This window comes from Microchirus variegatus (genome assembly GCF_963457635.1).
Source record: "Microchirus variegatus genome assembly, chromosome: 14".
Taxonomy (NCBI): Eukaryota; Metazoa; Chordata; class Actinopteri; order Pleuronectiformes; family Soleidae; genus Microchirus; species Microchirus variegatus.
In genome coordinates, this window is record NC_139815.1 from 23,543,032 (window position 1) to 23,557,217 (window position 14,186).

The 14,186-nt window shown below is 41.0% G+C and overlaps 1 protein-coding gene across 1 annotated transcript in view; it reads right to left on the reverse strand.

The window, feature by feature from the left end:
- The window catches only part of spon1a (spondin 1a), a gene marked incomplete at both ends in the record, with an annotated part of 68,251 nt that extends 56,369 nt beyond the window's left edge, over positions 1–11,882 (reverse strand). Inside the window, 3 exons of the mRNA XM_083900366.1 lie at positions 2,821–2,954; positions 9,822–9,928; positions 11,648–11,882. Coding sequence (XP_083756492.1) covers positions 2,821–2,954; positions 9,822–9,928; positions 11,648–11,882 — 476 coding nt within the window. The remainder of the gene's footprint in view (positions 1–2,820; positions 2,955–9,821; positions 9,929–11,647) is intronic.
- Between the last annotated feature and the right edge of the window lie 2,304 nt (positions 11,883–14,186).

The following is a 14,186-nucleotide window of genomic DNA, read 5'->3' on the forward strand; positions in this document are numbered from 1 at the left end:
AAGGAAAGGAAAGCACGGGGACAAAGAAAAGGGAAACTTATCATTTTCCTCAATAGAGATGCAGCAAAACATTGAGATGTTGATGATGGTCTCCTCCTAAATTGTAAGACACAGTGACTGAAACGCTGACGCCAAATATTTATATTTTTTATTCTAAAATGCAGCAAATTAAAGAGATTGCCACGCCAAGTTGACTCAGTCATGACAGTTATGGTGGTAATGTGAAGTTAAATGGCTTAAAGGGACACTGTGTAGTATTTATGGGTTTATATGACCCAAAATCCACTTTTTTATACATAATATGGGCTCCTGTGTTGTCTAGTCGCTGTATAATAGTTTCTGTTTCATTTTCGTAGTGTTTCAAAAAGGCATGTAAAATAACATGGCCGCGGGCCGCCGTTGCATTGCCACTGTTAGCAGCGAGACGCCATCCTTCTACCGGAGCCTGCAAGGACAAACGCGAGAGAACAAATCAAGCGCAGAAACACCGTCTCATGAAATAGATACAGAAAATAGATTTTGAGCCAATTTGCGATGTATTTATTTATTTATGTTCATATTTTTAAATGCTTAAATAGAGTGGAGGTTCCTCTACCATAGATACCATCACTTTAGATTTGTATTCAAAAAAATACACCACAAAGCTAAATAGAATGTATCCATCTTTTTTAGAATGCTTCACAATCACAGGGGCTACAATAACTACAGACCCCGGTTGCTACAGTCAGTGTGGGCCATGTATCATTAGTATTGCATTATTTTTGTACGTTACCATGCAATTCCCGACTCTAAACTGAAACAATCCCAAAACAGCATTCATTAGTCAAAACCACAACAGTTTTTAGTCTCTACTTTGTTCACGGGAACACCGGGGACGATGCAACAAACAAAGCCACTTGGCAATGAGCAGTAAAAGCATTGATCAGAAGGTCTTGCGAGTCACAGCTCCTCAGTATCTCTCTACCTCCTGTACCCTCATTATTTCCCAACAGAGCAGGATTAATCAGACAGATTTCCTCCATGATGTGTCTTGAGCTCAACATGACTTCCCTTCTGTGTACAAGCAACCCCAGAGGATACGCAGCACAGGAATTGATTGGCGTCAGTCAATGGTATATCTAATAAAGGTAATGAATACTTTATGAAACCAAGTGGGAACGAAAAATTGATAATACATTTGGAATTTAACTGCGCTTAGCCTGGGGGGGGGGGACTGAGGGCTGCGTAATGAAACAGAGTTACATAGGGTATGCATAGATTTCATATATAGTGGCAGCATAGCTCAATTCCAGAGCAACACAGCTCTGTACATTAAATGCTTAAACCTCTGGGTGATCTAGTTCATTAGAAAACATTTAATTAAAAATGGATTTAATTAAAAAGTTACAAACTTATCCAAGTATCTCAAACTCTGTCTCACATTGAAACTAATTTATAGCAGTATCAATGCTCTCAACATATGAATTTCAAAATAATTTACATTTATTTCATAAAATCCAATGACTATGAACCGTTTTCAAATTAAACGACAGCTTTCTCAATTGTATTTTTATCAAAGCAGCTATTAGGATTACAATACAATAACAATATCATAGGTCAAAAAAGTCAAATCTACTATAACAGTGTTTGAAAGTTGGAGTTAGTTAGAAAAAGTCAGACAGTCTGACTCGGTCTCTGCCTTTAAGGTGAGACTGAAAACCTACCTTTTTAACATAGCCTATAGTCGAAGCTAGATCAGGTATGTCCTGATTAGAATAGTCTATCTTATGCTGCCATAGGCTTAGACTGCTGGGGGAATTTCCCATCATGCACTTAGAATGAGCACACAGACTTTGCACGAGTTGCACTTTCTCTACCCCGTCCTCGATTTTTCATCCCTCACCACTTACCCGATGTACCCCCATGAGATGTAGCACATAAATCTACATGTAGCGCATAACTAACTGATTTTAATCTCTTACAGTTCTGCTGACACCAGTGAACGACATGAGGTCAGGACAGGAAAGAGGACTCCGTCATCTTCAAGTCTCTGACCACAACAGTCTTCACTACAGGTTGTGACAAACCCAGTGATCCAGATGATCCTGGCATTTAAAGACTTTTTCACTTTTTATTCTTGTCATTATGTATTGTATGTTTTGGGTAACATCTACTGTACGTCTGTCCGTCCAGGGAGTGGATCAATCACCTGTGGTTCTCCCTAAGGTTTCTACCCTTTTTCCCTTTTACAAGGGTTTTATCCCTGGTAGTTTTTCCTTACCCTGGTCGAAGGTCTAAGGACAGAGGATGTTACCAACCCTGTGAAGTCCCGTGAGACAAACTATGTTTTGTAAACTGTGGGCTATATAAATAAAGATTGATTGATTGATTGATTGACTTCGACTTTTTTTAATGTAATTTTTTTGTCGAGGTGCGCACGTATCGATTGACGATCGATTTGTCGGCAAAAAAGTCCCATCCCTACTTTTAATGCGGTGGCTACGGGATTTGCGAAAATCATGCAAGACGATCCGTCATCCGTGATAAACAGCGGATTCGGAGCGAAATGTGTTCTAAATTGCATTCAAGTGCACGTTTAGTATTGAAAATATAAATCAAACACAGTACATATTTGACGATATTTTAAACGAAGATGACCTTTCCTTGCGGTTTTAGAGCAATCATATATATATATGTGTATATATACACATATATATATACATAATGTATATATATAGTATTATTAACCGACTACCAAGAGGATAAAATGTAGCATTTGCCCTAAGGACCTGCCTCTGTTGACGCAGGCTCAGAATCAATTGCTGTTTACAGTGCACGTACTTAAGGAAGACACAGCCGGAGCCACTCGAGGGAGCAGTCCAAAACACCTGGATGCTGGTGCGTCGGCGAGGAGTGCTCTCTGTCACTGCAGGGGGGCAGTTGGTCATATACTGTGTTTCCTCCTCGTCAATTATCTGTAAAGCACATAAACACAAACACACAGAGAGATATTAGTGATAGATAAAAAAAAAAAGTACTCTCTAACCTCAAGAGCTCTTAAAAGACCTGAATGTGAGTCTATTCATTAGTGTGATCATTGTCAGCTCAAGCTCCTTAAAACAAACTGCAATTAGTGGTAACACATTTTCAGGACACATCAAGGACAGATAAAATTAAGGAAATAACAAATCTCAACTGGAGTTTCATATCTATTTTATTGATTTTCTACATAGCAGAAATTTTACAACGAGAAAGACAGGCATTTGCAAAGCATTTCATCAAATGCCTATTTTTGCATAAGACAATAACACCTTTGTTTTAAGGAACATCTAACTAAACTAAAACAGGCAGATAATCCATTTGTCTGGACCGTTGCATGAACTAAACATAGGTGTCTCATATGCACTGTATGGACCTCATTTTATTGGTCAAAAATCATGAAATGATTAACTGGATAAGAGAGAAAATTAAACGCTGGTACTGCTGTTATTCCATGTGAAACGATGTGTACAAATGGTGCGCCGTTATCTTTACTTGTCTGATTCAAATGCAACAGCTCGCATGAAAGTTTAGAGGGGAAAACCCATCCTTTGTAGAACTGCTCGTAAATCTCGAGCATCTGACAAACGGTCAGAAGAAGACAAACCTTCTTTTCATGGATCCACCAGTCAGAACGGTTGTGAACCAGACAGAGAATAAAGAAAATTAATTTGTCAGATGCTTGTGGTTGGAAGTGAAACTCTGTCACGGTCATTTTATGCTGAGCTTCTTCAAACCTTCCAGCTCAGTATAATACAGCTGATTCAGGGACATTTAACACCGAACAGCCAGGTGATAAATCCAAGGTAGTAAATGGGTGACACATTTCACTCTGTTGCCACTTTCCATATTGTGAGTTGAATTTGAAAGGGTCAGATCTGGAAATTGACACTGTGTGGATTATCCAAATCTTACAATAATGAGATCAATGATGAAGTTAACATCCAGGTACCAGATCATTACTCTATTGCCCTCCGTCATTACATTAAAAAAAAAAAAGACAAAGGAATGGCACTCTCGACTTAGGCACACACCCGAGATAATAAGTTCCTAATTGATTTTAACTAGACAGAAAATTAGAAGGAGCAGGTTGCAGCCAGCAAGCCAATGTTCACTGCCATGAGGCCAGGGATCTGTTTGATAGGAACGTTCTCACTCCATAAAGCCGTCAGCAGAGAATTTCCTTTGTCAGACCATGTTATGAATGAGTTTCCTCTAAAAGTGGACTGTGAGTGTGTGCGCGCCTTACCTCTGTTTGACAGATTATACCAACCCCCTCGTCCATGTTCCCATGGTTTCTAACAGGCTGACCCTGACTAGACTACACATGTTCAAACAAATGAATTCCCACGGGAACACATTAAAGCTAGGGTATGTAAGTCTGGAACAGTCCATACCCTATCCCCAGAGTTCCAACGGGTGCGCTAAGGCAGCGGAACGTCAGCGGCGCAGCGCTATCGATAGGTAGCAGTTCTATTTTTGCTGGTGCCGTTGCTGAATCGCGTCAAGCTCAACAAAGCAGATCACACCAGACAGAAAGACACAGAATCAAAGTACAACACTTCTGCCCCCTATAGCCTAGGTCATATAGCCTATCACTATTTCACATCACCAGTGCTACCAGGTCAACAGTCAATTGATCAGAGGGTCTCGGAGAGTCAGCACGATGGACGACAAGAGACTGATTGTGTAAAAAGGAACAACACAAAATAACAGATCAGACACAACAGATCCTTTTCGATGGCCAGATGAACAGTTCTTCCACGTCGGCAAATAAAAGAAGCTGTGTTTTTGTTGTTTCCTTTATACACACAGCCTATCGCGGGATATCGAGTCCGTTCAGGATTATCGCGCGATCTTCCGAGAATAACCCCTAGCTCCTATGGCACCGTTGCGCTGCCGTAGCGCACCCGGGCTAATACCCCACCGTTCGCCCTCCTGTCAAAGCTCTGACCCTGAAACACCAAAAGTTGTTTGTCTGTCACTCACAAACATCTGGATAATTTCAGCGACCAGACACGGGCAGTGTATGCACAGGCAGACAGGTGTGTTAGTAACACACAGGTTCGCCATGTGGTCTGAAGGAAATTGTTGCAAGGGTTACAGACACCGCTGTTTCTTTGGGGTTCTTTCAGAAACAAATGACTAACCCTAGGCTTGAATACTATCTGCAAAAAGCAGCGTCCCAATTGCCTCACAAAGAACCATGAACCATTTCTTCTTCTTTTATGTCTAATTCCATGTTGTAAAAAGACAGAGTGTATGGAAAAGAGACAAAAAAAATGTGCTGGAGGAGGACTGTTTTTTGTTTCTGGTTCTATTCACGAATGTCTGTGTCAGAGTTAAGTGCCTGCCTCAACAATAGCTGTTGGTCGTGACCTATCTGGTCCTGTGAGCTACATGTCAGACGTCACTTTTCTGTTTTTTTTGTTGCAGAATATCCGTGCGGGATCACAATGTGGAGTTGGTGCACTCATGATGTCTGAATCTACACTTGAGAAGTAATGTCTCATCAGACATCGCTGCCCAGTGCTGCCCAAAAAAACTCACATTCACACATGCATGGACACAGAGGCAGTTGACCTCCCCAGAGAGCTCAATAAAAGTGCTTTTCATCAAGTCAGGATCTGTCCCCCGAAATGGCTGAGATGTAGCACACCAGCAGATTTCCAATGAGCTGTATGTTAAATAAAGCCTGACGTCTTCTGTTGCAGCTTCTTTTCTTTTTCCTATTCTCTCAATGCCTGGACGCCAGCCCACCCAGAGCTCTTTCAGAATGGAGGAATGGCATGTGTGCATGCGTGCGTGCATGCTGATATAAAGGACTGACCAGGTGATGAAAGCGGAATATCTCTTTGGACGGTGGTTTATTTCTAATTTCACTACACAGGTGGCGATTCAAAAACTGATAAAGAGATCTGCCTCGAAGGCTTAAAGGACTCATGCTATATCCTATTTCTCCAAGTTAACCTAGTTCCCTGGTGTCCTAATGAACATGTCAAAATACCATAAGGATGAAGCACCACAGCAGTTCAATCGCCCCAAAACAGCCCTGTTCAGAAAGCTCTGTTTAGTAGTATCTCTTTAAAAACAACAACAACAACAACAATTCACCCAAAACAATTGCCATCAGAAGATGCGTTGAGACACCTGCATCTGGCAACCTACAAGTTGCTCTGTGGAGCGCCTGTTCTCAGTTGTAAACAGGATTAAATCCACCAGCAGAGCTACAATGCTCACAGAGAGACTGAATAGCATCTCACTGCTCATGTTTGAAAAAGAGCTCGCCGAGAAACTGAAGGAGTTTCGTCTTCGATGACGTCATCGCTGATCACTTCGAACGCGCTGAACAAATCGATCGGGATTTACGGTTAAGACATAATTATGTTTGAAGACGACGAGGTCGCCGATAATGACGATACGTACCACCGTAATCGACCGAGTGTTTACAACCGCGCACCACGGTTGACGGTGGATTTACCTGCTGCAGATGCCACAGCGCTGTAAGCACCATCACCGTCATATGTGAAGGAGACTGTTACAGTCATTACATGCTGTTCTTGTTCTTCACAGTCCATCAGACGATATTAATTTATTTTCTTACTGTTTTTTAATTGAAAATAGTTATTCACTTTACTTCTACATCTGTATCTAAATTTCACAGGAAAGCCACAGGTCATTTAGTAGTCATTGAAGCTCAGGTTTTAGAGACATTTTTTTCCAGGCGCTTCAGGCCTTAATGGGTTAAATTGAGAGCTGTGCAGTGCGCACAGGTAATTTACTCTGCTGCTAAGCCCAATAGTTGTGTTCAGATGCTTGAATAGCTTTGTCGATCACGCGTAATGTGGATACGTTATGACTCTATGAGCGTGCATGAGAACGCGCATGAGTGTATTATATTTCACTGTATGTTCATCTCATCGGGCACGCAATGTCTGTTCACGCAAATTTAGCGCATTGTGACGTCCCAGTGAACGAGGAAGTCAACATCGCATGTACTGTACTTAGACTGAGGAGGACCACAAAAACATGAGTGAGTCATCTTTTTTTTTTCACACTTTGCCGAAATATAGGACCTCCAGAGTCCCAGATATAAGGATTTAAATGATTAAAAAGTTGATTTTGCATAATATGGGACCTTTTAAAAGTTAGCAGGAGTCAAACAAAGGCAGATAATGACATACCAACTCTCTATATTTGATGCCAACATAAAAACGTCAAAAGGCTATAGCCATGCATCTGCGTGTCTGAACGTTCTCCGCGCGCTCATCATTCTATCTCCTCCGTGTGGAGCAAAGTGACTTCCTGAGACTAAATGATGTAGCGTTTCCCCCCCTCTTGACTCCTGACGTTTAGCACCCTGTCAAACCACATAATGCTCTGCTGTATAGCCGAGGATCGCATCCAAGGCTGGCACTAAATAATAACAGCATGAAATCAATTGCAAGGGCAAATAAAACAGAAAAAAAACACCTCGCAGGCTTTAACGCCGGGTAATGAGATGTGAGGTGCACACAGGACAAAATAAAATGTTCCCTTTGTTTATGTCTTCCCACACACAAGGTACAGGTTCACAGAGAGTGCCAGTATGACAATACCAATGATCAGAGCCGCCTGGGGGCAGCTATGCAAACCTCCCATTGAACTGGATGCTATGCAGGTTCAATAACATAATCCAGTTTTATGTGGGATGGAAGTGAAACTGACAAGAGACAGATAAAGAGAACTCTACACATGCTGCCAAACCTATTTAACAACTGCTCCTTCACAGGATCTGCTTGAAGACAAACTATGAATTCACATTCTAGGCAGGATTTAGGCTTAATTTAAATTTGGTTGCCTGTATGTCATCTTCCTATTAGGTACGCTGCGTCATGATATTACTACATTGTGTTAGTCTGGAAAAAATAAGCAAAAACACAACTGGCGGGCCACCCCCTTCCCATCAACTCTCTCCTCAAAGCTTCACCCCAAAAACACTTGTCTGTGGTAAAACTGTGAATTTTGGCTCCACTTTCTCTGCCATTTCCCTGTGACTCACTTGCTGACTTCTAATTATTGTCTCTGCTTCAGTGGTATTTTCCTCTCCTGCTTGTTGTGAAGACTCCTGTCAAAAGCAGAGAGCTCACAGACATGCAGGGTGTTTTTTTTTTTATTATTTGCTGACAGCTATCGGAACATTATCGAACACATTGTAACAAATTAGTTAATGAGCGTTTCGGAAACAAATTTAGCAACGCACACTTTAACTAAGAATTCAAGTATTTCTCTAATACTTGAGAACTTGACAAGTCCTCCTCAGATGCCGAGTTGTTTTTTTTAAATCCCTTGGAAACAGGATATCATTTCATCCACTGGAGCTGTATGAATTTCTTCAAACTGCAGTTTTTACTTGGATGAAATAAACATTGGCAGGACATTGTGAGCTAAAAGGCACGGAGGCGAAACAAGAACCAGTGAAGACGAATTTATTTAAAGGTTATGAATGTAAAATAAAATTCAGTCCCCCCCCCCCACTTTACAATCTCGTTCTAAAGCTGTGTATGAAAACCAGATCAACATTACCTGTGTATTACTTTAATCACTGTATTATAGGAGTATTTTGCCTCCTCGCTCTGTACTCACACACACACACACATACACCACATCCACAAATCTATTCCCGCTCTCTGCCTGTCAGCTCCTCACGCTGCATTACAATTACAAAAGACTTCACATATTTGGCCCTTATCACATGTGTGTAACAGCACCACTCTCCCTGCCTTCTTGCTCTTCTTCCTTTCACAGTCTGTGTCCTCCCCGCCCCCCCACCCTTTTCTCCAGTTGGACTTTCCTTTATGCAATGCAAATCAGCCTAAAACTGAACACTTCCTACAAACATGAATTGCATCCCTGTTTGTGAGAGCACAACATCCTCAGTTTCTGTAGAAGCACTTCTCGGGGCCTGGCAAAGCACTACTGTGTGCAGCTGAGCTGAGAATATGCTCTTTTCATATGCTATTCCAAGCCTATTACAGGAGGGGAGGTGAGAAAAATCACACTTTGACATGTGAAGACAGGAAGGTGCAAAGAATAGGAGAAAAGAAAATGTCAAGACCACTCAAGTCTGATTATGGACTCCTGCAAACAAAAACAAGTTCTGGAGAACCCGCTTCAGAGTTTTTGATAGTGTTGTTTTTCATGCACATGGAACCAGTATATGGAAGAATTTATCTGATTTGTTTTTGGGGGGGTTTTGGGGTCCAAGACGGGGGGGAAATCTCGAAAGGCCAACCTTGCATTTTCTCGTATACAACCGATATATGATGATGCCATAGTCGCTCATCTCTCTATGGAAACTGATGTTGTTAATGACATTAGTCCATTATGCACAAACTGTGGAAAGATACAGAAAAGAAAACAATTTTTGCTTTGTTTGTGTTTATTTTAACATTTTTCTCCGTGTATTTTCTTCTCTCCAAACCTTATTCAACTAAAATGCGCCCAGTATTTATTTTCTTTCTTTTCTATTTGTTTTGTTTTAAGTCAATTAACGATTTCTCTCCTCTCAGGTCACATTACTCGTCTAAGTGCTGTGATAAAATTTTAACTTGTACATTTGTCTACACTGGTGAATAAAGGGGTTTGAAAATGAAATGAGTAAAATATCAAATCTATTGTGTCCCCCAACAAATGGGACTGGTTCAATCCAGAATAGCAGGCAGGTATTACCATGGACAATAGAAAAAGTTCAATATACAGTATATTAATGTAATGTTTATGCACTGAAAAACATGGTTTATAATCTCCAACACACATCTTACCTGGAACTTTCCAGCATAGTCTTCGTCCTTGTCTCCTTCCGTGCCCTCCTTCAGAGCAATAAGTGTGAACCCTCTGAAGTAGGAGGAGCTGGAGGCAATCACACTCACTAGGATGGAAGCACAGAGAGAACAGCCATCAACAGTCAAAAGAGGGGAAAAAAGCTACATTCAGTCAAAACAGGAGACTTTAATGGGCCTCACTTATCATCTGCATGAGAACTGTTGCATTTAGAAAGAACACTACATTTGTTAAGCTCTGGCGGATAAAATATAAATGTTCACTATAAAACGTTTCACCTGCACTCGAGGATCAGATAACCGTAATTATAATGACTCATTCTCAACCGTTAAGCAGTATTTTCGACAACACTCATTTAAGATTGTGAGTGTTTTGGTTTTTTTTGCTCACTTTGCAAATCCAGTGGAGTGTAAAAAGAAAAAAACTTTTGCAGGAAAATTAATTTTGTGCACTTGACAACTTTATCATCATCATGAGATATGACTTGGAAGTAACTAATTTCCTGGTGATAAAGGTTTTAATTAAAGATGATGCAACTTCCTGGTTCCGTCTGAGTTCTCTCGCTAATAAACTGTTTGTATGATATTAAAAAAAAATAATATATATATATATATATACACATCAATCAGCCATCACCTTGAAACCATGTTATCTGCTTTACATTGGTGGCTTATATCTTCATTAAGAATAGTTTTGTGTGTGATTCAGGTAATTCAACATACAACTTCACTTTCATTGTAATTTTTTTCTACATAGGATATGTAGAAAAGACACAAATCGTGAATATAACGGCAACATAGGTAGACCGACACCTAATTAACTTATGAAACTGTGGGAAATGTTGTTGTCAATTGACGTTCACTTGAAGTTACTTGTTAAGTATAATAGACCAGACCTTTGAATTACATTTAACAAGTCTTGGTTGCTTTGCTCACACCACAACCATAACTCTATGTGTACACAATGCAGAATGTATGTGGGTGTGTGTGTGTACTTTATATACTTATTTGTGAGGACCAAAAAAAACCCACACGAAGTGAGGACTGTTATACCTTAAAAAGGCTGTTTATGGGTCAGGGATTAGGTTTAGGCTAAAGTTAGGTTAGTTATGATGGTTATGGGGTAATGGAATGTATATTATCAATGTGTGTCCTCACTAATAGTACTGTACAAGAATGTGTGTGCGTGTGTTGCATGGACTGTTTGTGCATACTTGCATTTGACACCCCTTCAGGACCTTTTCTGACACAATCACTGACCCGGTCAAACCAGTTCAACGCTGATCCCTAACCAGGTTAAGGATAACGCTTTCTTTAGTTTGAATAAATGAATGAAAGTCATCGATGTGTCCAACCAAGGTGTAATGATTATTTCTGGGACCTGAAGCCTTTCAGGTGGACAAAGCAGATGTCCATGGGTCATTCACTGTCCTCACTTACATCTTTTTTCATAAACAATGTAATCAGACTGTTGATTTTTTTTATTATTATTACGATATTATTAACTAATCAGGAAAAATTGGCTTTAAAAAAAAAAAAAATTCGACCATACATCATTTTTATAGGAAAGTATTTAATTACTTGTGCGTTCAAACTGAGTTAGGATTTTTTTTTTTTTAAATATCTTAAATAAATGACCCTTACCGGTATACACATTCAAGACCCCCCAAAAAGTGTCAAAAGTAGACTCTGACCAAACTTATTCTGGAGTTTGAACAGCTTAGTGTATCCGGACCACCGTGCGTTTGACAAAGCGCACACTGTGCCAACAAAAGCGCAGCGCGTAAATCCGTCAGACAAACACCAACCTCGGTATGTGCTCCCTGGCTGATAGCTGTCGGGGTCTCCCTCGACGCGGAGGCGAAACTCGTTGTTGTCCTCCCTGCGACTGCTCTGAGCCCGTAATATCCGACTACAGTAGCCGTCCGCCTTCCCGACTCTCTCGGACGGCTCCTCGGTGGACGCGAACATGCTGCCGCACGCTGCGCTGGAGATAAAGCAGAGCAGGAGCACGGCGCGTGAGTGGCACCCGGTTGGAGCCATCGTTTTTAATGCGTAACGACGAGGTGAGAAATCTTGTCCGATGTGGAGGAGAAACGTCTCCTTAAGGAAAAACCCAACTTGCAAACTGCTGAAGTGGACTTGCGCTCCGCTAGGAGGGAAGATCCATCCTGGTGTGAATGAAAGGTAGAGAAAGAGAGAGAGAGAAAGAGAGAGAGGGAGTAGGAAAGAGGAGGAGGTTTGACTGAGCTGATGCGCCGCTGTGCAGTCTCTCTGCGCACTGAACAGGATGGCCAAGCGAGGACTGAGTGCTGTTTTCTGTCTCCAAGGCCACAGCAAGTCAAGTGAAGAATAGTCTCAAACGACACACTGGACGCACATAAGACACGCTGACTCTGAGAGAGGGAAACGTGTCAAATCTGTGCGTGTGTGTGTGTGGACACACGAAACCCCAAAGTCAAACCAAGAAATGAATAAAGCTCGCTAAACGGTTGTCTAGGCGACTAATTAAACATCACTTCAGTCACATGAGAGTGTGGAATTCATTAGCTGCTTTGCTCTACTCTTACTGCACACACACACACACACGTCGGCTGATTAAATGTCAACATTTGCATGTGCAGAGTGTGAGCTTGCACCTGATTTAGCACATCAATGATAGATAGATAGATAGATAGATAGATAGATAGATAGATAGATAGATAGATAGATAGATAGATAGATAGATAGATAGATAGATAGATAGATAGATAGATAGATAGATTCTTACAAATAAGGGTTCCAAAAGGGTCCTTCTACAAGGGCTGAGGTTCTACTTGGAACCATTTACTTCTGAAAAACCCTTTCCCAAAGAAAGGTTTTTTCAAGGGCTCTTGGTAAAACTAAAAGGGTTCCAGGTGGAACCCTTGATAAAAAAGGTTCTACCTGGAGCCAAAAAGGGTTCTCCTACGAGGACAAGCCGAAGAACCGTATATGGTTTACTTAGCGCTTTTATTTCTAGGCGTGTAGATAGACAGACAGACAGATAGATAGATATACTGCACTACTATCTCAACTGTTTTTAACAGACATTCCCCCTGACTGTACTTTATAGTCTCATCACAGGCAGCGGTGACTTAAGGGACTTAAGGGGCCGCAAGCACAGGGGACCCTCGTGGATTCTACATGAAATCAAACAGCGCTTTCTTTCTATTGCAGTTCATGGTTCGTACATTGTTGCATTGTCGAGTTTAAGAAGCTTTCAGTAGCGAGCCATATTGGCATGGGGCCTCATTATGGGGGTTTCAGACCCTATTGTTGGAGTATCCTACATTGTTGGTGATAAATGTAAGCGATTTCTCACAAAATGTTGCTGTTGACTAAACACAGAATGCAGTTAATGCTCCGCTTTAGTCTTTATTCTCTCGGTTTTCTTCTAAGCGATCCATGCACACGCCACAACTTACCTTTATATACTTAAAATCAGAAGGAGCACTCTCAGATTGTCCAACATCTACACAACTGATTATGGCCAAGAACTCGCATATTTTACTGATGTGTGATGATTTCATCAAGACATTCATGCACGCTGACCGTCCATCTTTATAAATTTCATTTCCAGCACTGATTTATTGATTGATAGTTTCAGCCGTTCACTGCTGTCCCAAAATCAACCATACATTGTGAAGCCCTAGTAGAAGCAGCTTGGTGATTTAGTGCTGGATCCAACATCTGAATTTCACCCAACTTTTTACACAATGCAGCACATTCAAAGCTTGCATCTGCAATTTGGTTTCTGAAACAAGTTTTTTTTTTTTCTCTTTTAAATCAAATAAAATCCTCTTTACAACCACATAGCCTTCAACAAAGTTTTGTCCCAAAGAAATAAAGACTGTCTGTAGCCATCTGCCTACCTCTGTTCACCCTGCCTGTGCTCTTTTAGTGCAAAACTAAGAGTCTTTACAACATACTGCAGAGACATACAGTACAATACAATGCAGAAAAGAAAGCCAGGAGTTAGCGAGGCAATCACAGAAAAAATGGCAGCCAAAGTGCAGCCACGATCCAAAGTCCACAACAGACAAAGACGTCCAGTGTTTTGTGGGCGGAGCTTTGACGTGGAGGGTTGTATCTTTGCAATTTTTCAAAAATATAGCCTGCTATTTCGAGCTTCTCCACAATTACTGACCCTGGCTTCTCGAGTGAAATCAGAACATGGAGACCATGAAAGGAAAAACACAGTTCAGAAAGAGGTCCAGTCATTTGCCTTATTTTGACCAATTATGTCCCTTTGTTCTATGTTGCCTCCGGTCCCTTCTATCTCATCAGATGCTCGTCTGCTTTCTCTCTTTTTTCTTTTTTTCTGCC